The sequence below is a fragment of the Camelus bactrianus genome, chromosome 11 (genome assembly GCF_048773025.1).
Source record: "Camelus bactrianus isolate YW-2024 breed Bactrian camel chromosome 11, ASM4877302v1, whole genome shotgun sequence".
Taxonomy (NCBI): Eukaryota; Metazoa; Chordata; class Mammalia; order Artiodactyla; family Camelidae; genus Camelus; species Camelus bactrianus.
In genome coordinates, this window is record NC_133549.1 from 14177946 (window position 1) to 14205901 (window position 27956).

Genomic DNA, 27956 nt, shown 5'->3' on the forward strand with positions numbered 1-27956 from the left:
AGTTTATTTGTGTGTGTTTTACATGTGAGCTTTCTAGGGGTTATTTTCTCCAGTGTTCTGGCCTCAGGGTATTGCTTAGTTAGGCTAATGTCAAGATGTCTCATCCTCCAGGGTGTGGGACTTAGACCTGGAGCACAGCAGTGCCTGCGCTTCAGGGTTTCCTGGGAAATGTCTCTGTTCTGACTATTCTCACTTAGATAGTCCAGACTTGAGCCTATCCAGGCTTGTTTGTTCAGTGGAGGGTCTTTTGAGGCTAGTCATGGATTCTAGACTTGGGAGCCTGGGGCTCAGAGACAGCAGGCAGGTGGCAGCACCTGTGTCTGCGATTTTTCCCAGTTACCTAAGCCTCACTAGGCTTCTGGATCTTTGACTATGAAAATAGAAGTTTGGGCCAGGTGACCTGTCCAGCTGTCAGCGTCTGACCATGACTGTTCTGATGTGACTGGTTTCGATCCTTCCAGGGTATCTCATCGGCGGTGACGTCCTCAGGTTGCTTCATGGGCACATGGACGAGTGCCTCACGGTCCCCTCAGGAGAACATGGCGAAGAGCAGCGGAGGTTGGTACCTGAGCCCAGGGCCTGGAGCCTTGCACCTTCTTGCCTTGACACAGTTTCTTAAGTTCAGGATGTCTCATCAGGCCATTTGCATAATAGAAAGTGGGCCACTAACGTTATCTGTCCACTGAAGTGATCCATTTGCTGGCCTCCTCTGAAGTTTTCACTCGTGTTATGTTTTGATTCCCTGTCAATAGAGTTGCTGAAAATTTTTGTCCAATTAAAACATGGTAAGAAGCATTGAATGAAGTAAGCTGAGTGGGAGGAGTGAAACATTCAGATACTTAAAACTTCATTAAATGTTCATTAGTTTCAATTAATCTTCTTTCCGGAATGTTCAGTCTCATATTCAGTTTCAAAGTCAGACTTCTCAAATGGCCCAAAGGTTCAGGTCCTTTTTCTGTTATCTTCTATTTACTGACATAGACAATAAAACTGACCACTTTCCCTAGTAGCTTATGTGACTTTAATTCCTCTCTCACGTTAATATTGTTTGACGTGGGACCAAGACTGCAGGGGTATGGATCACGGGGGAAGGTGCACAAATAACACAAAACCACAAAGATATTGAGGTGATTCTGTTGTCCCGTTCTGCCTCACTGGTTAGTGGAAGAGCACAGTGGGTGGCACACATAAACCAAGTCCCTGTGAGAGAAGGCGTTGCCCGATGAGTTACTCCATGTGGAGAGTTCTCCTAACGTTGACATGTCACTTAGGTAATTATTGTTAGTAAATATTTACTTTTGTAATTTAAAGAAAGATATAGGGAACGTGTAGAAAGTTACTAAACATTTAACTAGCTGTTTACCCTTGGGAGAAGTCTCTCTGGGACCTAGGTACTAGCCTTTCCTCTCTCACAAGGCAGACCTAGCTTATGGTGAAGTGTAACATGCAGAGCCTGGAAAAACCCCTTACAGGAAATATTCTGCTTTCAGTAGGTGAGGAAGAAGATGCTGATGGTGTTGGTAGAGTTTGCATAAAAGATGAGAGGGAATTCAAAAGGCCTTTGGTTTGAGGAGCTAATTCCAAACAGCAGGGTAGACAGAAGACTCAGAGGGACTGCAGTGTGCTCTGAGAATGGCATTATTGCAGAGGGATGAGGGGCAGGATGGAGGAGGGGTGGGGACTGGACAGGCGGACGTGGTTTGGTCGGCTTTTGAAGCAGCAGTTGTGCCTTTCCTGTGGGCTGCCTTCTACTCTGAGGTGGTTAGGAAGGAGTGTGGGGATGGGGGTGAAATGGTCAAATCTCTTTGAAAAGACAAGTTCTAATGAACTAGAGGAGCTTAGAGGTGGAGAGATTTTGGATCAGGGAAACCAGCTGGGAGAAGGCCGATGTGGTCATCCATGTGAGACAAAATGAGAAGCTGAGCCTGGGGAGTGGCCATTGGAATAGGACTGCCTGGCCCAGAGACATTTGAGGCAGGTGCACTGGCTTAGGGATGACTACATGTGGCCTGGGAGACAACGTGTCACATTTAAGGGGAAGAGGGATGGTGTTCAAGATTGTAGATGTACAAATTTGGTACCTAGGACTGAGTTAAATTTTGGACATTGGTGAGTACAGAAGATCTCTGGGACATCAAGCAGAAATGGGAATTTTTGAGTCTTTAACTTAGACACAGTGTGGATTGGATATAAATCACAAGTGCCTGGGGGAGGGTTGAAGTAATGGCAGCCCTGCATAGAGAGGGAGGAGCTGTGGTTAGGGTCATGTGTGTCTCAGCTTGGGTGTTGCTTTATAACAGCTGCAGAGCCTTGGAATAGACCAACCAGGGAGGAGGCTGAGGAGGGAACCTTGGGAAAGCTGGTATTTAGGACATGGGCAGGCAAGGAAGAGTCACTGGAGAGCCAGGGTGATAGTTAAATGGAGAACCAGGGACATCAGCTGTGGGATCCAAAGGAGGATCAAGTTGTGGATGTGTTAAATCTATAAGGTGTTCAGAGAGACTTAGGATCAAAAGAGGCCTTGTCATCGGCTTTTGGGTCTTCATTCTCTGATTTGTTAAATGAAACACTTCAACCAAGTAATTATTTGAACCTTTCTACTCTTTCTATAGAAACTCTAGCAGTTTCAAATGAAGGGACTGGGCTCTGGAACTAGACAGACTTGGGTTGGGTCATCACCTCTGCCACTTACGGGTTGTGTGACTTGTGCAGGGGACTTAATTTCTTTAAGCATTATTTTTCTCCTCTGTAAAATGCAGCTTAGATGTTAGCTGCTGCTTCATGTGATTGTTGTGAAGATTCAATACAAAAATGCATGTAAAATACTGGATGCAATTAAGAGATCAACAAATTTATTATTGTTTTATCATTGCTGTTTAGATAGAAGAGCAGCATTTAGTCAGATATGGATATGTGGGTGGAAGTGTGGTGGAGCATAGACACGGGAGGCAGAGAGGCTGAACTATGTCAAAGAAATTCTCTCCTCTGTTGAACTGAGTGAGGTGGGGACGGGCTTCTCATGCTTGCTAAAGTAACCTCTAGGCTCCAGGAATGGATGAGCATGGGTTTTGAATAGTTGGATGTTTTCATTTTCAAGTGAGAATATTCGGCATCAGATAGATTCCACATCTCCTCGACTGAGCTCACTGGCACTGACTGCAGGTTTCCACCTCTCCTGGGCACTCTGTATGTTAAGTAGGTGTTTTATTAAACTTGGCACTTGAGAGCAGGTTTCCTGCTAATTCTTTAGGTAGGTGGTTATTATTACAGAGAAAACTAGGGGAAATTTCAAATACACTTTAATATTCTGGGTCTACTCTCCCATCGCATGCATATTGAAGACTGCTCCATCCCCAGTATAATTCTTGGTTTAATGTTGATAATTTCTGTGTCAAATTAGTCTCAGAATGTGTTCAGGTCAGCATACCGATGCTCTTTCAGGTAGTCACGTCAGTAAGAACATCCTGGTTCGTGCCCCTTGTATGGCCTGTTCGACAGGTGGAATTAGATTTAAATGGTTGTCAGGTCTTGAGGGAGAACGTGAGTCAGAAATAGGCAGCAGGAGCCTGAGGGACGCTGCTGAAGAAAGAACAGTTGTCTGCATCTCTGTTACATTGTGAGATGGAGCAATCATTTGCATATAATGATAGAAATAGTTCCTTAAATTTTATATGTATAGAACACTTTATTCTTTCAAGACTTGTTAATATCACTGTGTAGAAATGTCTTCATCCCCATCTGTTCTCACCCTAAGACATTTCAGAGCCTTAGAGAGCAAGGGGAAGGCAAAGGAAGGACAGGACAGCCAGGAGGCAGCCTTTCTTTCATTGATATGAGTCTGTCCTGGAGAGAGACACATTATGATAACCTAAAAATACATTCATTTTTGAAAAAGGAGTAAAAATAATTTGACTTTTGGACAGTGATTTGAAAGCTGCAGAAGTTCCAGGGAAATACGTTAACATTTCTTCTGTCTCATAGCTCTTTGCTGTAATTATGATGTGACTGCCCTCAGTTACATTGTTACTATAGTCCAATAACTGAAGTCAGGTCAGGTTGGTTATAAGAAGTAGTGGAATTGATTAAGGACATGGCCAGAAGTGACAGTTACTCTTGAGTAATTTAGGAGCATTTTGGTCATAAATGTTCCTAAATGGATTTGTCGGTCTGCTCATGCCTCGTTCCACTGGCAGTTTTTGAATATGCGTAATTATAATTAGCGATTGAAAATGCAGTTCATTGATGGGTCCTGTAATTCTAGGTACCAGTGGAGTGATGGAGTGATCTTTAACTTCCCCTTCCCACTTAGATGTGTATGTGTAGGTGATTTCCAGTGCATTCTTGTGAGAGCATTAGTCAGACTCCCAGGATGAAGAGTGTATAGTGAGTGTCCGATTCAATTGGAGAGAGAGCCTACCGAAGTTAAACTCAATATATTCTTCCCCCACACATCCTGCTCGTGTTGCTTTTATGGATTGAATTCTGACATGTTCGTGAAATAAAGCATTGCTGTTGTTTTATTTTGAATTTCTTGAGATTTTTCCAGAAAGAGGTATGGCTCTTAACTACCAGTATACAGCTTGTCTACACAACAACAGAAGGAGTGAGAACGTGATCTGTAGAAGCTGCGAGCAATCGGGTGAGAGAGAGAAGTGCTCTGAGCATTAACTGCAGGATTGTGCTTCCTTAGTTCTTACTCACACTCTTCAGTAGCGGGACAGAATAAATTAAGGAGAGACAGGTTCTGGTAGTTGGCAGGAGGTTTGTCAGATGCAACACAGTTTTTAAATTATTGCTCTAAAGATGTGATTTCATTCTGGAGGCTTACAGTTTGATTACCAATTTTATTTCAGACGTGAAATGTTTTATATTAGTATTTTCTGTTCTAGATTCTGTCTCTGGATTGCATCCTATTACTTTTGTCCATTTTAATGGAAATGTAATAAAATACCAACAAAGGCATTTCCTTCATGGGCACACAAACTTACTAATGGATTAAGGGTGCACTATCTGCATGAAGTTTGTTATACTTTTAAATTAATACATTTTAAAAGGGAATATTTAAAAAATATTTATTACTATTTATTTATTAATTAAAGTAAGGGGAATATTATTCAGAATTATTATTTGGGATCTCTGATTTGGAAACCAGTATCAGGGGAACATTTTTCGAAAAGCATTATTTGTCTGTTAAAACAGGTTTTACCACATAGCTTGTAAGTAGTTTTATTCATTCAATAACAGTTCGTGGGATGAGTATCGTATTCTGGGTGCTGGGGTTAAGGTAGTATCTGAAATGTTACAAAGTCTCTTTTCTCAAGAAATTTATTCTACTGGGGATATGTGCCAATACAGACATAAATATGCTTGTTTATAAATGCACACGCAGACCATGCATGCATAGGTCAAATACAGTAGGTGATGATGAGAGCTGTGGGGCAGTGCTCATGGTTCCTGTGTGTTAGAGAGAGACACACAGAGAGAGAGAGAGCACGGGCGCTTGAGTGTGAGGGAGGCTGTCCTGTTTCCGTCTTGTCTCGGTGTGTGCTTGCTCTGTCTTGTTACTTCCAAGCGCAGGACAATTAGATCATTGCTTCTAACGAAGTCTGGAAGTAAACGCTGCACTTGCGTTCCAGAATGTGACTCAGCAGGCAGAGCCATGCCGTATGGAAGCATGACAGTGCATTTGCCTTCATGCCCCTTTAATGTGATGATTTAATGAGCCTGAGTTGTAAATAATTGATAAGGCATGAGAGGGGTTGATACAATGAATTCAGTGTCTCAGTCTGGCTGAGAAGGTGGTGCATGGTGTATGTACGTCTGTGTGCACGTCTGGATGACTGATATCCTTGCAGGGTTGGTATGCCCGGAGTCACTGCCTTGGAGCAAGCTTGTAAAACTCTCTGCTGTGCTCCAAAGTGGTCAGGTTATCTTACAAGAGCCGTTCTTCCCTCTCTCCCCCTCCAGGCCCTGTGTATACCTTTTTAGCCTGGGTCTTGGGACTAGGCTAGCTTTGCTGAACAGTTTTGCAAGAGTGGGTCTAGGAAGGAGAGCTGTTTTCTCCTCTTTGCCTCTTCTCCCTGGAGAGAGATTCAGTCTCTCTCACAAACTCAGCCTCCCTGCTGATTGCAGAGAGCACGGTGGCCTCGCTTCAGTCTGTCATCACTTAGCAGCCTGACTTGGTCTAGAACTGCACACTCAAGAAATGACTGGGCTAGAGTGTGCTGTTTTCAAAAATATAGCTTTGAAGGCAAAGGATTAAAAATAGTCACAGAAATTGGAGCCACTGGATTTCAGTGAAAATGAAAAAAACAATTGAGGTGTTTGATGCACTTAGAGTGAATTGAAAGAGACAATAGGTTAAAAATCAGTGGTGAAGGGAAAAAAGAGAAATCTCTTGATTATTTTCTTCATGAAAGTGTAAGACCATTTTCACTGGTCCACATTTAGTTTATTAACTTTAGAAGTAAGCAGTATCTTTCATGAAAAAAAAGAAAAGAAAAGCTTCCTCTTCTTTTTAATTTCCAAATGCTTTGTGATTGTGTTATATTCTGTATGGAGTGGAAAGTAAAAGTAACAACGTGCTTTGTTGTTTTTCTGTTCTAGTCCGCTTTATACGATTCTTTTAGTATGGAGTGTGAGGATTCGATTGTTTCAACCCATGATGGTTCATTTACATTTTATGCAGACGTGTCATCTTAGGACATACCTGTTTCCCCTTGTTGTAGCAACTTAAGTAGAAATATCACAGACTCAGCCCTGAGTAAATAGGGGGTGCTTCTGTACGTGCTGTTCAGACATGTACTTCTGCATTTCTCTGAACTATGAAGAGGTTCCTGACAGCTCGCTTTAGCGCCTGCCTGTGGCCCAGCTGCTCAGCCAAACACTCCCATTGGCACTTAACGTAGGAGACTGGTGTCCAAGCAGAAATCTACTGCAGAAATACGTAAACTGAAGCACTTAAAATTTCTCTCTGCGATAACCTTTTAATCCTGGGTCTACTTTTCAATCGCTTTAACTCAGTTCCTTTCATGCTTATTGAGGGCTTGTGTGTCCTAGGCATTTTGGTGTGTGCTGGCTATGAAAAAGTGAGTGAGAGCCAGCCTCTGTCTGTAAGGAACTCAGTCTGTTAAGATCTCAACAGCACTATGTCCAGGAAGAAGTGAATGTTAATTTGGGTGAGGCCAGTCACAGTCTTTTTAAAAATTAGCTTGTAGGAAACATACCTTAACTATTCTGTCCTTTGAGGAAGATCAGGCAAGGAGGACTCTTTGTTGACCTTAGATTTTGAGGTGATGCTTCTGTTAGCCTGTAAGTTAGTCAAACAAGCTTCTTGTCCCAATAATTGCTTTGAAACTGCCCTTCAGTATCAGCTCTGAATGGAAATTGTGTGTGAGTGACTTTCCTGTTTCTCAGAGGGTTCACGGGTGGATCCTCAATATCTGGGGGCTGGACTTACTCAGTTAGGACATGTTGGTAGTAGAATGTCCCCAACTGCCCCAAACCAGTGGTGTCACACACTGCCGTCCATTATCCTTGCTGGTGGTGCGTTCATCTCCTCTGCGTAGTTTTCAGCCAGGACCATGTCGTTCATTCTTGCACCCCTTTTATAGTGACGTGTATGTGGGAATCTGCACCCAGATGCTCACTGTTCTGTCCTTGTGAAAGGAGTAAATGGAGGGAAGAAAGTCATGCACTTCCTTGTAGGTTGTTTAAGGAGAGCAGTGGGATGCCTGCATTGAGAACCATTCTGGTTAACTCAGCAGGGTTTGAGGGCCCCATTTGTATTATTTTGGTGAACTCCTGAAAGGTTATTATCAGCTTGCAAGTTGAGAGGTAAAGAAAACTCAACTAAACCAGCATACCAACCTGAGTGCATAGAACACTGTTTTGAGGCCTGTGAGTCCCACGTCCTTGGCTGAGAGCCTGCTCTGCTGGAAGCACCTTGACCTCAAGTCCCTCTACAGGGAAGAATCCCTTCTCTGATAGCAGGAACCTCTGTCTTGAAGACGGTGGTTTAAAAAAAAAAAACAAAACTGGCGGTGTGGTTTGGGGTATCTTTGACAATCTGATGTATGTAATAGATTCTTCATAGAAAACTCACTTACTTGACAATATGCAAACTTATGCCTGTGGGGTAATTTTTGTGAGGTTAATTTATGTTTTTCTCTCAGTATTTTTCCTGTTATTTCCCCCAGTTTAAGCAGCTACCATTCCCTGTGCTTTTTTCTCCTCAGGGGAGGTGTGAGACTTGGCAGAAAGCTTAAGTTGTCTACAAGGCCCTTCCCTCCCAGACTTTTATTCTCTAAAGACTAAATCCAAGGAGGTGGTTATGCTTAGTATCTTGGACACAAGGGAGAGAGAGATTGCTTCTGACTGAAAAAGAAGATGAGAAGAGATTTTTACCCCCAGACTTAAAAGACATTCATATGGAGCAAATGGATGCCCATAGGGGAAAAAAAGAACAAAAAGAGAAGAACGAAAGAACTGCAGCCTAAGCCTCACACTTTATGCAAACCCTAATTCAGATGGGTCATTTGTGTAAATGTAAAACACAAAACTATAGAACACTTAGAAAAACTCTTTGAAATCACAGAGTTTTAAAACTTGACATAAAAAACATGTCCATGAAAGGAAAACATTGATAAACTGGATCTCATCAAAATGAGAAAGTTTTGTTCTGTAAAAGCCCCTGAAGAGGATGAAGTGTGAGACCCAGTGGAGAGGGAGGCAGTGAGACCTCGGGAAGTAAGTGGTTCGTGCACAAGCTTTGGTTTCCTTAAAGCAACCTTAAGGGGTTGGTACAGAGACCAGTTTGGATAAAGTATGTACATTACTTAGCATCACGTCTGGCGTATTAACAGTCTGTTGTAATGAGAGCTTTGGAATTTGGGTGTGTGTGATGCACATCCAGAGAAGTTTCTCTTTGTGTGTGTGAGACTGTTCTGTTGATATTTATATTTTCCTGTCTCACCATTTAGCAGGTTGTTATATTAAAACATTAAAATTAATGGGTTCTTACATTTCTTCTTAGTGTTTTAAATATCCAGAATAGAATTTAGAACTTCAAATAACCATATGCATGTGTTGAAATATAATATATTAAACTACATCTGAACTCATAGCTGAGTGCTTCTGTGGACTGAAATTAGATGGGTAAGGTGAACATGTTCACTGGAGGGAGGGGAGAGGGAGAGAAAGGGAGGGAGGGAGGGAGAGGGGGAGGCGGGGAGGGAGTGGAGGGGGAAGAGAGAGAAGGCCAGGGGGGAGGGAGAGGGAATGAATGGGATTAGAGGGAGTAAAAGAGGAGAGGATGTGTTTAAATCAAATGTGTATTCAGATCACTGTTGTTATTATTTTGCTTTTTTTAATTTCCAGCTATATTTTCTCCTACCAAAAAGACAGCTTTTACTGTTTATCCAAAGACTTCCCATTTGTTCCTCTCTTTAATTGTCTTGAATAAATAGAGTCCAAGAATGAAACGTTAAAATTTTGTTTTGTTTTGTTTTAACAGAACTGTTCACTATGAAGGTGGTGCTGTGTCTGTTCATGCACGTTCCCTGTGGAGGCTGGAGACACTGAGGGTTGCGTAAGTAGAGCTCGGTGCAGCCCATGCTCTGAGGGTGCAAAGTGCTTCTGCTGCTCTTGTGCTTTTGTGTAAAATGGCCACGCTGATGGCCAGCAGGCAAATGAAACAGGGAGACGGTGGAGTCTCCCCGCCTTTCGCTGTCCTCTGGCCTTTATTTATCCTTCGTGAGCCTACATGCTCCGGGTAGAGAGCAGTCATTTTATACCATCGCTTTGTCTTCAGCCTCATTTATTTTCGTAATACCATCTCGCCCCAATCTGTGCATCTCTTGGCAGGAAGGGCTCCTAGGACAGAGTGATGTAAGGTTTGGAGACAGGACAAACTGCAAGCCTGTCACACGTTTCAGGTCTGACAGATTCTGGTTTTAACCTTCTAAAGGCACACGTAAAACAGAAAACTTGAATCTGAACGAGATACGAAAGTCATAGCTGGCAATCACTATCTTTACGTACAAACAGCTTAATAGCTGAGAAACCTGGATTGCAGTCAAAGCACTGTGTGTTCATGATAGAAGAAATGACTTTTTTTCCTGATGACTTCAAAAAGCTGTCCAGAGATTGACTTTTTTTCCCCTAATATTTGAAGCCTCCTTTTTTTTTTTTTTTTTTTCAATTGAAGTATAGTTGATTTACAATGTTGTGTTAGTTTCTGGTGTTTTAGTTCCTTTAAATAAATGCATTACTGATGACAAAGATTATTTTGAACTATTTTTTTTTTAAATTTAAATTCCAGTCAAGTTTTTTCTAAGTGATTGGGATATTCAGTCCCTTGCCTAAAAAATAGTAAGTTTCCTGAGTATTTATTCTCTATTACATTATACTTTAAAAGTTACTGATTTAGGGTTATAGATTTCATGGATGGGTGTAGGGAACTATCTTATAGAAAAGCTACCTTTGCCAACTTGATACTTTGAGATTCATGTGAATCTAATGATTAAAATAGTTCAGTGGTCTTCAGTGTTTTTGCTTATATATCTCATGCAGTAATTTCGTAAAACCTTGTGTCTCTTTGAACATTGTTAGCTTTGACATAGAAATTTTTTCATTATCAGTTTAAATATATGAGTAGAATATAATTTATAGTGTACTATATAGGTAGTGACATTTTAAAATGGTTATGCCACTCTTTGAGAAGTATCCCATTGACTCCCAGTTTGGCTGTGATTTAATGTCCATCTTTGTTTAACCATACTTGAACATGGCCTTCTTTAACAGTGAAAACATATTTATTATTCATATTACTCACTGAAATCATATTTCTGTTACTCTCCCATGACAGAATTTTGTCCCAACTGTATTTTTTATGATTGAAAGACTTTTCTGCTGTCTGTCATACTCCTATTAAACATAAATATGAATGTAAATTAAGTTTATTTTTTTATATTTCCTACAGTAGTAAGTCTGTAACTTTAAAAAGTGCTTCTATATTAACCCCACTAATTATTAATTGCTAATATTGAATTTCTTCTACATGAATGCATAGTTGATCAAATCCACCTAAATATTAAGACTTTTGATAAACATTGAACTTAAAAGTAAAATTTTATTGAAAGTGAATCTCTTAATGAGCTGGAAAAAAGAAGAGATGACTTATAAAGCACAAAGAAGAAAACTCATAGCTTTTCTGTGCTTTATAAATTATTCAGAGAATTTAGCTAAAAGAGTTTCAAATATATACATGTGTCTCCAAATTTTACCTTGTGTATTATAAAAATGACAGCTTTATTAGAGAAATGAAATGATCAAAAAAGTGAAATTTAGTTTTGTTGCCCTTTATAAAACAGATTCCAGATGTGTTTTCAAATTTATAGATTTACTTACCCTTCACAATTGTGTGCTTAAAGAAAAGGAATTTTTTTTTGAGCAACCAGACCCTAAATCTATCTCAATTTATAGATTAAAAAATAATAATAATAAAGATCAGACGTCCTGAAACCCTGCCGGGACTTCATTTTATTGTCAGCAGTGTTGTCAATGAACTGTAATTACTCGACTCTGATTGTTCAGCTCATCTTTGAATTTGGGTGGCTGACACAGGGCCTGGGCCTTCCTCAAATAGCAGAGACAGAAAGGGACATCTTACCAGCGCCTGCGTGAAGCTGTGCTCATTGCCCCCCAGAATCCTGATGACAGCAAGGGGGACTTGGCAGCCCAGGCAGAGCAAGGAGCTTCCCAACCATTTAAAAAAAATTAAAGAGAGGTGTTTTGATTCTACTCTGTGACCCTTGATGTACATCCTCAGGAGGAAAGCAGGAGGTTGGTGTATGATGGATGTAATGAAAGTTCTTTTAAAAAGAGTTTGTTGCGTCTTTGAGCTACTTTGGGTTCATTGTAAATGTAGAAATTAGATTGCATTAAGTTTGCACGTCGTCTTATATGCAGTGGCCATGTAATTACTTGTTTTCCTTTATACTTAGGAAGTGATAGTCAAAGGTTCTGCTTGTGTTTATAACAGAACTTTATTTCCAAAGGCCTTTGTTTATATTATAGTCTTTGAAATACTGCATGCTTTTTGTTTTCTCCAACAAGGCCCCAAAACTATATGTTTTTTATACTTTATGTAGTCCAGTAATTATATATTTTATATTGCATACTTATACAAAGACTATTAATGTTATATCAAAAGTTTTTCAATATCATGAAATTTTAATAAAATAAATTTTAATTTCAGGAGTTAAATGTAATAGGAAACACTCTCCTGTATTGTACCCCAATTCAAAGTTGTAAGAACATTGTCAGTGGCATATATGTTAGTTTCTGTAATGAGAATGATCACTGAAATTAAAAATATGCATTATATATACTTAAAATTCCACTTTCTTCTGTGTTACAAATAAAAAAAATCAACATATTATGTAGAGTGGCCAAACACTTCTCATTCCTTTGAGATAATTTCAAGTAATTATAGCTAATGCATAGAGAATACTTTTTTAGTATGTTAACATAGGAAATTGCTTTATGTAACTACTTTACTATTACTATTTTCAACTTTTACTGAAATAATATTTTCTCGCCCCTTGATTCTCCTGGGCTTGTCCTCTTTTCTTTTGGGCCATGGGCATACAAGATGAGCTCATTTGAGTGCCCATGAGCTAAAGAAAATGTGCTTAGACTTCACAATGTTTTGCTGATAATTGGCCTAATTTATTCTGTTTCTAACAGAATTGCCTTAGTGACTTGAGAGGTATGTTTGTGTATATGAGCCCTGTTATTAAATAGATTTGCACATGGTATACAGAATACCCTAAAAAATTCTGGTAAAAAAGTATGTACTTGGTCAAAATTTTGGACTGTTTTGAAAATGAAGTTGTTTTCTATGATGATTAAGATGAGTCATTATTCGGTAAAATAGTCTTCTTGAAATATTGGAAATGATATTAAAACTAATTGTGTTTTTCATAGTGTCTGCAAAGAATACACTTAATTGGATAAGTGTATTAACAAAGGAATAAACAAAGCTTTTTTACTACCAGACTAGAAATGCTTTAACATGCTGTTGTTGGTAAAGAAACTTTAATTTCATTTCTAAGACAATACTGTATTTTTAACAGGGTTTGTTGGTACAAGAATATTAATTTAGCAGGGGGACTTGTCCAAAGTAATTGTCTTTATAAACAAATCCATTTAAGAATGAACTCATTAGAATATCATTCTACTGTTAATTTTCCATGCTAATATCTCGAGTCAAAAATCTAGATTGGGAAAACAGCATAAAATTGACTTATAGTTCACTGAGATTGGAGAATTTTATATAATATTATCAATTTGTAGAATATGAACATTTTTAATGATTATATATTAAAACACTTATTAACTAATAAAATCCTATTGAAATCCTCCATATCTTTACTTTTTATGTATTTGATTCATTACATAGTGGTAAAGGCTTCCACGGTAATTGTCTTTTTAAAAGTTATCCTTGTGTTTCTTTTGTTTCATTTTCTGTTTGCACTGACATGTGAAGCTTCATGGCATAGTACATTCTCTTGAGAGTGTATCTTTCATTATAAAATACCCAGTATCCCCTTTATACTCTGCCTTGAATTCTAACTTGTCTAATATCAACTTGACCATCATTATTTTCTTTTGATACTATATATGCATGGTAAACCATTTTTAGTTTTTAAAAACATATTTGATTTTTAGCACCACTGTTATCAGAACCTTGTTTCTGCTCTATACCGTAGCGAGTGCAAGGATCTGATGTGTGCAGCTTTCAATTAACACAGTGCTGGCAAAGCAAGGACAGTCTGTATCTTAATTTTTCTTTTATGCCCTATTTGAATGTTGTTATTTTTAAAAGCAGATTTTAATAATCACAGCTTTGCTTTTTATCTTTTTTCTGCATTCTTAGTTTATATTTTCTGTGTGCTGCATTTATTTTTTTCTTTCCCTTTTTTCCTCTTGAACTTACTAGAATTTATTTTCTTGATTTGTTTCTTTTTTGTCCATTGATTTTTAATGATAGCTTTGTTCCACATTAAAACTTAAACAATAGGAAGAGATCTCCTTTTTCAGATATTACATAATTCACTTTATATATATGAGTTCCAATTAACCATAACTAGGCACTATTTTTCAAGTCTATGCAAATCCAGCTCAAAACTGGTAAATTCTAAAATCTCATTTAAAGTCATAATGTGTATAATTGTGACTCGTGATTAGAGGTTAACTTAGAACACAAGTTCTTAGTCATCTTTGCATGGAGTAGTGTTTGGTGTGGATAGTATTACATTTAATGTCAGAAGATCTGAGTTAAATTTCCCTTTTACTTACTGTTAGCTGCATGACATGGACTATTACCTAGTTGTTCCAAATAACCATTTTGTTGTTTGTGAAACGAAATTAATGTCACCAACATCATAAAGTCTTTGAGAACATTGAATAAGACAGTATATGCAGAGCACCTTTGTTCACTGTCTGACACACACATTGTAATTGCTGTTTCTCCTGTGGTTGTGTTGGCCATTGGATCAAGTCTTAACTGTTTTTCTTAGGTGGAGTGGGAGCCACATAAGGTGGGGCCAGCCTTTCCGACTCCGCCACGTCACAACAGGGAAATACTTGAGTCTCCTGGAGGACAAAAGCCTTCTACTCATGGACAAGGAAAAAGCTGACGTCAAGTCGACCGCATTTACCTTCCGATCTTCCAAGGTAAGACAGAAAATGTAATTTTGGATTTCCTGTAAGTATATCCCTACCACATTTCCTTTGATGTTAAAAAGGCAAAAAGAAGTGATGTGTGCTTTCCATGTATTTCTAAATGCACACTGTCTCTTCTGTCCATCCCTTTTCAGTAAAATCCATTTCCTAAACCCCTGAAACCTGCCCTGGAGTTTCACCTGTTTGCTAGTTCTTTGGTTATTGACACATAGTGCATCCATCCAGCCCCTTTCAGTTTTCCTGGGCTTTGGCAGTGCAGTTAGCGCAGACCTCGTGCTGCCGTCGTGTAACGGGGGTGGGCACACCAGGACCTTTTTCTCATGGCACGCTTCCACAGCTGCTCTGTACATGGACCTTTCTTCTAATGTCTGTTGAATCAGAACACAACCTCTGAGAGAATCCTTCAGCTCTTTCAAGAGAATCCCTCTGAACTAGATGATGACTAGAATAGAAATAAGTACACATCGAAGTCAAGTGGGAATGCTGCTGCTTCAGCACAGCAAGGCCCACTCCGTGCTGACGGGAGGGTCCCAGCTCACCAGCCCCGCAGGGCAGCAGGTTCCTAACCAGGCCTCAGCAAAGCAGCAGTTTTCCTAAACAGCAGAGTGCTCAGGAGTAGTTGAAAATCAGTTTTTTATTTGACAGATGCCAAGCATCTACCATGTGCATTTTTATGAAAATTGTATCTTTCTGCCCTTAATTTCATGAAGATTGTGAAACTTGGGCATAATGCTAGGAAAGGTACTGCATTACTGGTTTGCTTTTGTCAGAGAGATGCAAGATTTTATGCCCCTGTTACTGATAAAGGGAAGTTTGAGCAAGACCAGAAGTAACTCTGAAAAGATGTCAGCATACTCAGGAGGCTGAGTGGGCAGTAGCCACGCTCTAGTTCTGTTGCTTTGGAGGACATGGAGTGGTAGAAGATGCCTCTGATTCAACGAGTTCCCCAGAGATCTCCAGGAGAGACAGCCAGCGTAGTCCCCATCCTCTGTGGAGAAAGTAGGCAAAGCTGGTCAATTCCAGTGGATAATCTGAGACAGGATGAGCATCTGTACTTTGTTGTCAGGACCAAGTGGGGCTCTGGAGGGGCACTTCGGTGGACCTCAGGTGAGCAGTGAGTTGCTCCTTGTCTCTGTAGATGGAAAGCGCAGGTGGTTGCATTGTGAACACAGTTGGTACTGGTCAGCTTCTTCCTCAAGACTTTAAGCAGGGAGGTGGAAATTTGCTGGTTTGTCCACTGATAGCATCTCAGCCCAGAAAGGAAAAAATTCAACCTGCTGAAGACCAATCAGTTATCTGATGGTGGAAACTCTTTTCAAGTAAAAAAGGTGGCACACAATGGCATACAGCTTAATGGCAGAAAATTGGAAAAATGAAAAGAAATGCATATGCCATCCCAGCAAAATGTAATCAACCAAAATAAAATCCCAAAGAAGGAGGACAATCTGAACAAATACATCACAGTGAAAGACACTTGGAAGGTTTTTCAAGATATGGCACTTAAAAAAGCAAAATATGTCTAACAAAAAGTGAGGAGAAAGAGGAAAAGTGCAAGGTGCTCCGATTGCTGCCTGTGAAACAGTGAGAAGTCAAAAAACTTTCTTAAAACTGCAAAACCAAATAATAAATAAGATATTTAATAGTAAAAGCCAAAGACTCCAATGTAATAAAGTTTACTAAAATAGAGTGGTGGACAAGAGGGAAGTTGGTGAAAGAAGGAAAGTGGGCATTTGTGCACTCAGGGATGTTTGGGGCTGACCTGACCTGGGCTGAGAGTGGGGACAGGCTGGCAGTTCGTGCCCTCCCAGAGCCTGTTGTGGGTGCTGGGAAGCGAGGGCCTTTCTTTCCCCTCTCCTTGACCTTCTGAAGACAGTAGCTGCTACTGTTCTGTGATGGTAAGTCTCCCAGTTGAGTTGAGTTCTCTCCATAACTGATCTTGCTGAGAATCAGGACCCCCATTTTACAGATGGAGAAACTAAGGGCCAGAAGGATACGTCCCTTGTCCACGTCCCTGGACTGGGAGCATAGAAGAGCCAGTGAACACGAGGTTATCTCTGCCCCAAAGCACTGGCCAGGGTAGGTTTCAGGAACCCTGCACTGGCCAGTCACTCGTTCACCCCTGGGCTGTCAGGGAAGCCACAGGGGCCTGGAGGTGCCCCGTAGCTGCATGGTCTCCCCCACCCCCTCCACAGGCTCCCAGGCAGCTGCCAGATGCTGTTGTCCAGCTGTAGTCTCCCCTGAATCCTGCTGTTGCTGTAGAAATCTGAACACTGAGCTCTTCTTTCTCTTTTCATTATTTCTGTAACAGTCATGTTTCCATGGTCTCCAAAAATCCTGCTTTTGCTGTAAAAAGCTGAATTCTGACACAGTCCTTCTCCTTTCATTCTTTCTGTAACAATCCTGATTTTCCAGGAGGGCAGTGGATGCCTCTGGCAAAACAGGAATCAGATTATTCCAATGGAAACGCAACTGCAAAAGAGAAGAGTATAGTAACATATTGCAGTGATTTCTTGTGTATGTACAAATCCTTGATCCAGCTCCCTTCTATGTATATATGATTACTTTTATTTTTAATGAGAAGGGTTGTCTTACAGAAATAAAATAAAACCTGCAATGTTACCTTCATCATTCTTTGTCATGGCAAAAAATTGGTAAAGACTTAAATGTTCAACAAATAGAGTTGATAGCTAAGTGGTATTAGCTATCAGTGTACTGATCTGGAAAGATGTCTGTCATCTATTGTTGAGTGAAAAAGAAGAGCAGACTGTAATGCAGTTTAAAAATCTTATTGTTTTTTTTTTTTACTTTAAAAAACCCTTGTGTATATGTGTGTGTATGATTATGTGTTAAATGGGGAAGAATCTACACTAATCTTTTTAACTTTGACTACTTTAGGAAGATCAAAATGGAAGGTGAATGGGAGTATGAGGGAACATTTTTTAACTTCTAAACAATAAGTCTCTGGATTACTTTGCCTATTATAACAGCCGTTTTTCCTTTGTAGCTAAAAAATCAACCGTTGCACTGACATACTTGGACATAAATTTTGTGCACATTTTCATTTCTTTAGGGGGAGATCTAGAAATGGAAATACTGGCTCAAAAGCTATGAATATTTTAAAAATCTCTGGATAACAGTTCTTGCCCAAAGCAATAACTTTTGAAACATTTCCCCCTAAATATCTCTGCTAATACTCTGTCAGTGTTAGAGTGTAGCTTGCATTTGAAGAATTTTTACTGACCAGATCCTTCTGTGGTCCCTGCTCAGAGGTTCTGTTTCTGGCTTTTGGCAGTTCTGTAATGTCACAGCTCACACTGAGAGTAGAGAGACTAGGATTCCAGCATTGCCTTTCAGTGAATGATTCAGTTTCTCTGAAGCTGGTCTCCTGCCTGGAGCCCATGTTCATGGAACCTCTCTAATACACAGGTTGTTGATAACCTGCTGTCAATTATCGTGATGAGAGTTGTATATGATAACGTGGTTGAGAGTAGTGAAGGTGGAGGTGAAATCCAGGAAAACATTATTTTTAAAATCACAGAATTTTTGTTTTAACATCACTGACAGATTAGGTAATAATGTGTTTTCTATGAGATAGAGACTAACTATATCATTTCTTTCTAAAAATACTTTTTATTATATATAGTGCATAGCCACTGTAGACAAATTTAAAAGTGAATACTACAAAAATATGGTAAGGGGAAAATTAAAATCATGTACCATCCAGGGGGGAGGGTATAGCTCAAGTGGTAGAGTGCATGATTAGCATGCACAAGGTCCTGGGTTCAATCCCCAGTACCTCCTCCAAAAAATAAATAACTAAAGCTAATTACCTTCCCTTCAAAAAATAAAAAAATTAAAAAAAAAATCATGTACCATCTCATCCATCACTCAGAAACAACTGTATTTTGTCTGTGTGTTTCAGTTTTTAGCAAATATATACATATTTGATACTAATAGGTAAATTATTAAAATTAAAATTCATTCATCACGAAAAGTGCAATTACATAATAAAGAAGCATTGAACTTAAAACTAAAATAGAATTTTAAAAAGTGAACTCCTTGATTATAGATTGTATATTTAAAAAAATTTTTTTTATATTGTCAAAATTTTAGAAAAGATGTATAGCTAAACAGTTTCTTTCATCCTTTTGTTAATCATCACATTTAGTCATGGTCCTTGGTCTTTGAAATAAATATCAGGTCTACTTACTTAAAGGTGTATTTGGTACTTTTTTTCCCTGAGTACCACTGACAGGTTGAAAATGCTTGCCATATTTTTGCATATTTTTGTTACTGTTTCCAATGAAAATAATACTTAAATTTCTGGAAGACAAAGACATTTTTGTGTAACATATTTCTTCAATTCTTGGTATACTTTGAGTGCACAATTAATAAATGACTATTTGATATAATTACTATGTTGTAAATCAAGTTTTCATAATTGATGAAAAATTAAGCTTTTTGGGTCAATTGAAAATACCAACTTTTATCTTGGATTCAGAGGTATGATTTGGGAAATTCTAAAGTGAAGATCGTCTCTCATGAACCCTTATATTTATGTTAGCATTTCCTTACCTGTGGTTATGTGAGATGCTTTGAAATTATAAGCATGTTCTTGAAATGTACATTTTTTAAAATTACAGATCTTTAAGATCATTCTTATTTAAAATTGTGAGAATGGCTTTAAAAACCTGTTCTACTAGTTAATATAAAGAGCAATTTTCTTAGCTTGTCTTTGGGATATCTTTGCACTAATGTGAACACTCACTAGCCAATCTCAAATTCAGGATTTGCAGAATAATCAACAATTGTTGATAACTGTATATATTCAGAATAAACAATAAAGTGGAAGACAGTTTATAATACAGCCTATGTTGGTCCTCCATTTCCCCCAGCTTTATTGATACATAATTGACATAAAATTAAGATGTCCAGTGTGATGATTTGATGCACGTATTTATTGCAAAATGCTTATGTTGGTCTTCTTTTAAAGAGAACATTTTATATCATGAAGATTCAGTCTGATTCATACAGGTTTTCCTAGCTCTATTCTTCCCTTTCTCTATTCCTAGAATTTTTAACCATCACTTTCAAGCATGTTTTAAATGTCAGTTTTAATCATAAGGTAGGTCATGCCAATCACACATGTAGTATACTGCCCCCAAGATGTCATTTTTTTTTTTTTTTTTAGATTAAAATGCCACTAAAATATTCCTCTGGAGGTGATTTCCTCCAGTTTTTCCTCTCTCATGCACCATGAATTGGAAACCTTTTGCTGTTGAAATGATGAAATACCAACCTCAAATAAGACTGCCAGTGAGATTACAAGGATTATGGAGCAAACGGCAAAAATAGAACAAAACATTTTTAGGACATAGTTTTCAGTATGTTATTTTTATTTTAGATTTTTATTCTTGTTTCAAAAAATGTTTAAGATGTTTTAAGACACATAGACCCACACAATGAAAGTAAGAGTAATAGCTCCCAATTTATTACATGCCAGAGGATGCGCTAAGCCCTTCACATGCATTTTCATATTCAATCCTAGTTCAAACCTGTGAGGCTTAGGTAACGGTTTACATCTTCATTATGCAGATGAGGATATTTAGGCTTAGATTAGTCAAGTGGCAGATCCAAACTCTGAAACTTAGTAAAACCAAAGCCCCCTTTAATAGTAAAGTTTATGATTTAATAATAGTAATAGCAGATGGAAAAGACATGTTCTCATCTGAGATCGTCTGAATATTATAGTTGCTTAGTGATTGATTAAATAGCTAAAAATTAAAAGCAGAATGGAGAATTTGGGCTTTCTTTCTTACCAAAATAGTTATACAAAATTATCAATGGAGATGGATTTTGCATTTAATCAGGATTAAATTCAAAATAAATTCTTGCAATCAGGGTATTTCTCAATGGGTTTTGATAGCATAATAGAAAATAATGCCAACTATGGTTTTACAGAAGATACAGAAATTAAGTTATAGTTTCTATGCTGATATTTTTTAATTGCAGTAAGCATGAGAGGGAGCTCATTGAAACCATCTGTGGTTAAGATGAGGTGTATCACTAGTTTGAAAGACTGTGTGCAGCACTGTGTTTGTTGTAGCATCATTTACAATAACCAAGGTATGGAAGCAACCAGAGTGCCCGTCAGCAGATGAATGGATAAAGAAGATGTGAGCTACACACACACACACACACACACACATACACGGAATATTGCTCAGCCATGAAAAGAATGAAATATTGTCATCTGTGATGGACCTAGAGGGTATTATGCTAAGTGAATAAGTCAGAGAAAGACAAGTACCATTTGATCTCACTATATATATGTGGAATCTAGAAAAACAAAACAAATGAACTGACATAGTGAAACAGAATATACTTATAGACACAGAGAACAAACACATGTTGGTTGCCAGAGGGGAGGGAGGTGGGGAGATGAGTGACATAAGTGAGGAAGACTAAGAGGTACAAACTTCCAGGGATGAAACGAACAGCGTGAGGAAGGCAGTCAGTTATATTGTAGTACCTCCGTATGGTGACAGCTGTAACGAGACACATTGTGGTGATCATTGATTTATGTACAGAGATACTGAACGACTGTGTTCTGCACCTGGAACCAACATAGTGTTGTAGGTCAGTTAAACTTCTGTTAGAAAAATGTAGACAATTAAAAATGAAGTTGCTAATGATGGTTATCTGCGGGAGATTATGGGTGATGGTTAATTTTTACTTTATACTTTTATGTATTTCTAGTTGTCTGCAAGGAACGTGTATTGCTTGTAAAATTAGAAAGAAAGCAATAAATGTTACTACAAATGAAAAAAGAAAGACAGCAAAACAAAAGCAAAAAGTGATGAGGTGTCTCAGTTGGAGTTCAGCCAGAGGGGAAAAGCTGTGTGAGGTGTGCGTATGTGAGGGGAGGCACTGTGTGGACCTGCTTTCTGAGACTGAGAGGCCTGGGTGGGTGAGCCTGGGTCCTCCGTGCAGCTGGCCTTGAGAGATCTTAAGCAGGATAGGGCCCTGAGGCACTCGCTCTCTGTAGTGTCTGAGCTCAGAGGAAGCCTGAGCCCTCTTTAAAGGCCTCACCTGATTAAGTCTCACTCACCCAGGATCATGTCCCATTTTATTTGCTCAAAATCATTTGAATAGGGACCTTAATTCTCTCTGCAAGATCTTTTCACCTGTGCCGTGTAACACGCCCTCATCATGGGGTTGTAGCCCACCATGTTGTTGGCTTGGTCCTCACTGCAAGGGAGGACATTCGAGTACACGATACTCGAGGGCTTCTCCTGAGGCTCTGTGACCTCCTTTCATTGCCCTATGGGAGCCCTTCAAGGACCCTCCCAGTACAAGAGAAGTGTTAAAGCCCTTCTCTCCACAAACCCACCCATCGGCGCGTCTCCTCATGACATTCCTGAACACCGGGAATAAAGTAAGCTATGTGTTTTTTGCTGCTCTGCTCTGGATGGGCTAAGTTTGGCCTGGCCTGTCGGTCCCAGTAATTTCTGTGACCCTGTAGCATTTTTAGACTCCTGTTTCACAGTGATCACCTCTTCTGTGCCAAAAGGTGACACGATCTAGAAGCAAATAAAAAAATATTCATTCGACCTTTTAACTGTCCTGACTTTACCCATTATTTGACTTAAGGAGAACTGGCTATTATAAAAACAAACACACGCCATCATCTAAGGATAAAAGCCTTTGTTTCCTTCCCATCAGCCACTTGGCAGAATAGTTTGGATACATTTAAGGAAGATTTCAATTAATGCTGGAAGACTCTGAACTTGGTCTGTGTAATAAAAACGTCATCCTACAGGACTAGTTTAAATTTCTTAATGAGTCTAATTTTGTATAGCCAATGCATAGAGATCACTTAATGAGGACAGTTGTTCAGAAATAGCTTTGACTTAAAAATGAGCCAGTCGGTGTGCCCAGTGCCAAAATATCACTTATTATTAGGTTCCAGGCTGATCTTTTATACTTCTGGAAGCCTTCTGATACTCAGTTGAAAATTAGATTTTCCAAGCCTTCAAGAGTGGAATTGTTTGAAGGGTAGGACTGTGAGTAGTTTTTTCCCTGAAGAGCGGCTTTGGTTTCGGCAGGTGGTTAACCTCGCCGGACTGAAACTCCAGTTCCTTTCTCTCTACTGCCGTGGGCAGCTGCTTGTACTGTTTGTGCTCAGTTATTTCAGTTTTAGCTGCTGCCGTTAACCTGGCCTCCCCTGAGCATGCATGGTATAGCGCAAGAATTTGGGCGAATTCTATCAGCAGATTTTGCGGCTCCCTCTTTCACCCAGGACTTAGCTCATCTAATTTTCTGCTCGTGAGCCCCAGAGTGTGTCCTCTGACACCTGAGGTGTCAGTAAGCAGCTTTCACCTGCCTGAGCTGCAGGCAGAGGCGCAGGGCATGCCCCGAGCCAAAGGCAGCTTCTTATAAATCACCTGGCTACTCTTGTCTTCAGAAAGGTCTGCTGCCCACTTTCTCTCTGCCTTTGGTCCCTCTCAAGTGCCTTCAAAGAGATTCTGAAAAATATTTCTTCCAAGTTTTACAATTGTTATCTATGGGATGATTAGCCCAACTGACTGCTCTGTCATTTCCCAAAGCCAGAATAAGTCAAAAGAAAAATAAATCTAAAAGGTGATACCAAAACTGAAGGCCACTAACTGATATAGAGTGGCTAATACAGGGTTTTGTTAAGAATATTACTTGCCTAATCTGAGACACTTTATTTCTAGTAATACAGGCTAATTTTCTGTTAGATGCTTTTACCACGTAGTAGTTGGTCAAAGCATCTTGATTATTTTCACCTGAATTTGTCCTAAGCCTGAGCTACAGAAAATGATAGGAAATAAATAAAAGGAAAGAATGTGACTGGACTTTGTTCTTTTAAACATCAAATAATCACACTGCCTTTTTTTCTCTCTAATGTCACCTTTTTTTAAATTGCAGTGTTAATTTACAATGTTGCATTAGTTTCTGGTGTACAGCAAAGTGATTCAGTTATATGTATATATGTTCTTTTTCAGATTCTTTTCCATTATAGGTTATTACAAGATATTGAATATAGTTCCCTTTACTATATAGTAGATCCTTGGTTTTTTATCTAATTTATATATGGAGTGTGGATATGTTAATCTCAAACTCCAAATTTATCCCTCCTCCCCTTTCCCCCAGTAACCTTAAGTTTGCTTTTCTGTGTGAGTCTTTTTTCTGTTTTGTAAATAAGTTCATTTGTGTCATTTTTTTAGATTCCACATATAAGTGCTATCATGTGGTATTTGTCTTTCTCTCTCTGACTTACTTCACTTAGTATGATAATGCCCAGTCCATCCATGTTGCTACAAATGGCATTATTTCATTCCTTTTTGTGGATGAGTAGTATTCCATTGTGTGTATATATATATGCACCACATCTTCTTTATCTACTCATCTCTCTGTGGACATTTAGGTTGCTTCCATGTCACTCAAGCAGTTCTTGAGGATCAGAGTAATTACAAAAACATGGTTATTGTGAAGTTTCACAATTACAACTTCTAATCCAGAGAGTGATGTAAACTACTTCAGTAAAAAGCACACAAAGTGTAACTTTGCAGGTAGTAACTGTGACTTCGCAAAACACAATCCACAGGCTTATAAATAGACTACAAACTAATTTCCTTGGGTAAAAGAAAATGCAAAAGTGTGAATGTTAGAGGCTCATTGTTTGATTCTGAGGAGATAATTGCATTGTTATATTTTTCCCTAGAATTTAATTTTCACATTTATAGGGTTGGTAGAAGTAGATTAGTAGCTTATCTTATTTGATAGAATGAAATTGGAATGGTTTATTATCTGTTTTATTGTGGATTCTTAGAATAGTGTTTCAAATTATTTGCATAATGGGTAAATCAGCTTAACTTAATTGTATTCACTTTCCTATATGACTTTGACCTTTTTACATTAAGAATTTCAACTCTTTTAAATTTTAATTTTCAATTGTTGATGGAGTACCCATAATTATTTTGGAGCTACTCATTATTAGTACAGTGTGAAAATGACATGAGAAATCTATCAAACTTTTGTCTTACTTGAATTGTCCCTTTTTGTATAACAGACATAAAATTTACTCCAACCTAATCTTCAAAAACAATTGTGTAACTGTTACTAATTTCAAACAACAGTCAAATAGCCAAAGACATAGAGGAAGCTTAAAGTCAGTTGAACAAGGAATGTTAGAGCAAGAGGAAGAGTAAGAAGCCACAGAGGGAGGTATTGCAACCAGTAGAACATTAGTTTTTTTTTGGTTTTTGTTTGTTTGTTTGTTGCTGTTATTTTAAGAACTATAGAGAACTTGAAGACATACAGAGTTCTTGAAGATCAGAATGAAGCCTGGGAGGGAGAATGGAAAGGGAGCATGTTGAAGGTGGGAGCATTAAAATAAGTAGGGATTTAAGGGAAACATTTAGTTGGTATCAGAGGAGTGATTGTTCCCTCATAGCACAGGGAGCTCAGCGCAGCAGCCCTCTAGTAGTGAACACCCCTGTGGTCCAGGTTAGAAACCTTAGTGGTGGGAACTGAACCATAGCTTTGATTAGTTCAAAAGAAATCACCATCATCAACACCGTTTTCATGGTCAAAATCATTAAAATTTATTGAAGGATTTATTTTAGCCCAGGGACTTTGCTGAAAACTTTTCATCCATTAGTCATTTTTTCTGATACTAGCTGGGAGATTCTTTTGTTAGCTTTATTTACAGATGAGAAAACAGGCTTAAAAAGGTTTACTTAACTTGTCCTAAGGTCACAGAGGTAATAAGGAGCAGAGATTGGACTCAAAATTTGATTTTATGTCCCCATACTTATGCTCTTAGTTATCAATAATAAAAATAATAATCTGGAAAGAATATGAAGCCTCAGCTACCAATTTTAAGATCTCTGGTTTAGCGTTTGCCGTGAAGCAATGTAAAATTTTGTGTTGAGGCCGAAATAAGCTTCTAGCAGTGTGAATAACTCGGGACTGTGAGATGTACTTTTGCAGAGTCTCCTGCTTTGGTTCCGGTAGAGACCGAGCTGCTAGGAGAAGAGATTTTGACCACCATTATTTCTGAGGCCGTCAGAGGGTTGCATTTTTCATGGAACACATTTACAGCAAAGTTCTCTTGATGTTATAAACTCGTATTTTTTTTTACCTGTTGCTTATCTTTTTTATTGTCTCTCTCTCAGGAAAAATTGGATGTAGGGGTGAGGAAAGAAGTTGATGGCATGGGAACGTCGGAAATAAAGTACGGGGACTCGGTGTGCTACATACAGCACATAAACAGCGGCCTGTGGCTCACCTACCAGTCTGTGGATGTGAAATCTGTGAGGATGGGATCTGTACAGCGTAAGGTGAGAGGCTGTCAGAGCTCTGGGTGGCGGTCATTCTGTATGACTGAAGAACCCAGCACGACAACCAGAGGTGGCCAGCCCTTCAGCCACCTGCTAACCATCATTGTTTACATGCTAAAGGTTCCATCCCACCCTCATCCACTCAGTTTTGTATAGTGAACCGAGCTGGATGTTACATCAGTGATTTAAATATTAAGTGAAGAAACTTGCTACTCCCGGGTTCTAGCTTAGTCCTCCCTGTTCGCCTGGCCCTCCGGGTGCTGCTGGCATTATGCTTCTGAAATGCAGAAGTTCTCATCCCCTCCCCTCTGTGTCCTTCAGCTACACACCCCACTGCTTACAAGACAGCAGCTACACGTCTTGGGAGTGCATGACGCCCTTCCCGACCTGCCCTGATCTGCCCTGGCCGCTTCCTCCTGTCTGCGCAGGCTCTGGGAGCCCTCTGCAGTGTCCCCTCACCACCACTCACTCACAACACAGTCCTTGTAGCCCCTCAGAGAAGCACAGCCTCCACATGTCTGCATCCTTGCAAATAGTTTCCTCTGCTTGGGATGCCCTTTAAAACTTTTTTTCCCCCACCCAATTCCTTCCATCCTTCAGAGATTAAAAGATGGTCTTAGAAGTTCTTCCTGACTGTCTAAGCTCATCCTGCACATCGTCCTTTGTGTTCTCATAATATTGTGTGTAACTTACTAAATTTTATGTGCGCTGTCTGTGCTATTTTATCTGCTAGGCTACGTGCCTCTCTCACTGTCTCTCATTTGTGAGCTTCCTTAGGGCGCGTACAATAATACTGTAGACTGTTCAGATTTCACGTTTTTATATCACCGTGTAACACAGTGCACAGAGTCTAATAACAGGACAAATACTATTTCTATGAACATGAGACCTCGGGTCTCTTCATTCTCGGTAGACTTGCTCATCGTAACACGCATGTTCCAGTAAGGTTGCTCAGAGTGACTGTGATCTCTTCAGGGTGACCAGCGCTGCTTTTAGTGACATCAGGGGCTGGCTCTGTTTGGATGGAGCTGGTCTTAGACGCGTCCCTGTACCACCTTTGTCAGAGCTGTGGACGGAGAGCCAGACCCAGATCATTTTCACAACGAGATGATCACTTGTGTTTGGGGTCTTTGATCCAGGCTCATCAGTCTGAATGTATTTGTTTGTATTCAGTATTTGTACATCATTCACTATTTCCTGCAGCTGAGCCTGGCAGTTTTTAACTTTTTATTATGGGGAAAAATAGTGCAGTTAGACCCTGTGTGTTCATCAGTCATCTTCAGCATTTTCAGTGCTCTCCTGCTCTTTCTTTTTTTCAGGGTAAGGGGGAGGGAAAAACAAATTCACATGTGGCTGTTTGGTGCTTGAATGTGGCTAGCAGTATAAGAACTGAATTTTTAGTTTTGCATAACTAATTTAAATTTAAAAGCTTATACTCAAGTTATTAGAAAGCTTGTATGCATGTTTGGAACAACTTGGATATGTGAATGTACCTTCCCAACTGTAAATGTCAATGAATTCTAAAAAACAGTCAGATATTTTCACTGATAACTTAGTATTCAAATCAAGTTATTCTAGAAGCATAAAATACATACTGGATTATGAAGACAAGGAATGAAAAAAAAGTAAAATATCACATTTACAAGTTTGTATTTTTATTACATGTTGAAATAGTGATATTCTCTATATGGTGGATTAAATCAAACATAGTATTAAAATTAATTTTACCTTTTAAAAACACATTAATGTTAGTTCTGGAAAATTCAAAGCTACATGTTTTAAAACAACTTCCTCACCACCCATCCCTGATGACCTAGTGCTTCCCTCCCACCA

General features: G+C 39.1%; 1 protein-coding gene across 7 annotated transcripts in view; it reads left to right on the top strand.

Moving 5' to 3' along the window:
• The window catches only part of RYR2 (ryanodine receptor 2), a 543025-nt gene that overhangs the window by 233294 nt on the left and 281775 nt on the right, over positions 1–27956 (top strand). For all 7 annotated transcript variants that reach the window (XM_074373272.1, XM_074373273.1, XM_074373274.1 and 4 more), the window contains exons 10-13: positions 462–558; positions 9515–9589; positions 14586–14742; positions 25959–26123. In XM_074373272.1, coding sequence (XP_074229373.1) covers positions 462–558; positions 9515–9589; positions 14586–14742; positions 25959–26123 — 494 coding nt within the window. The remainder of the gene's footprint in view (positions 1–461; positions 559–9514; positions 9590–14585; positions 14743–25958; positions 26124–27956) is intronic.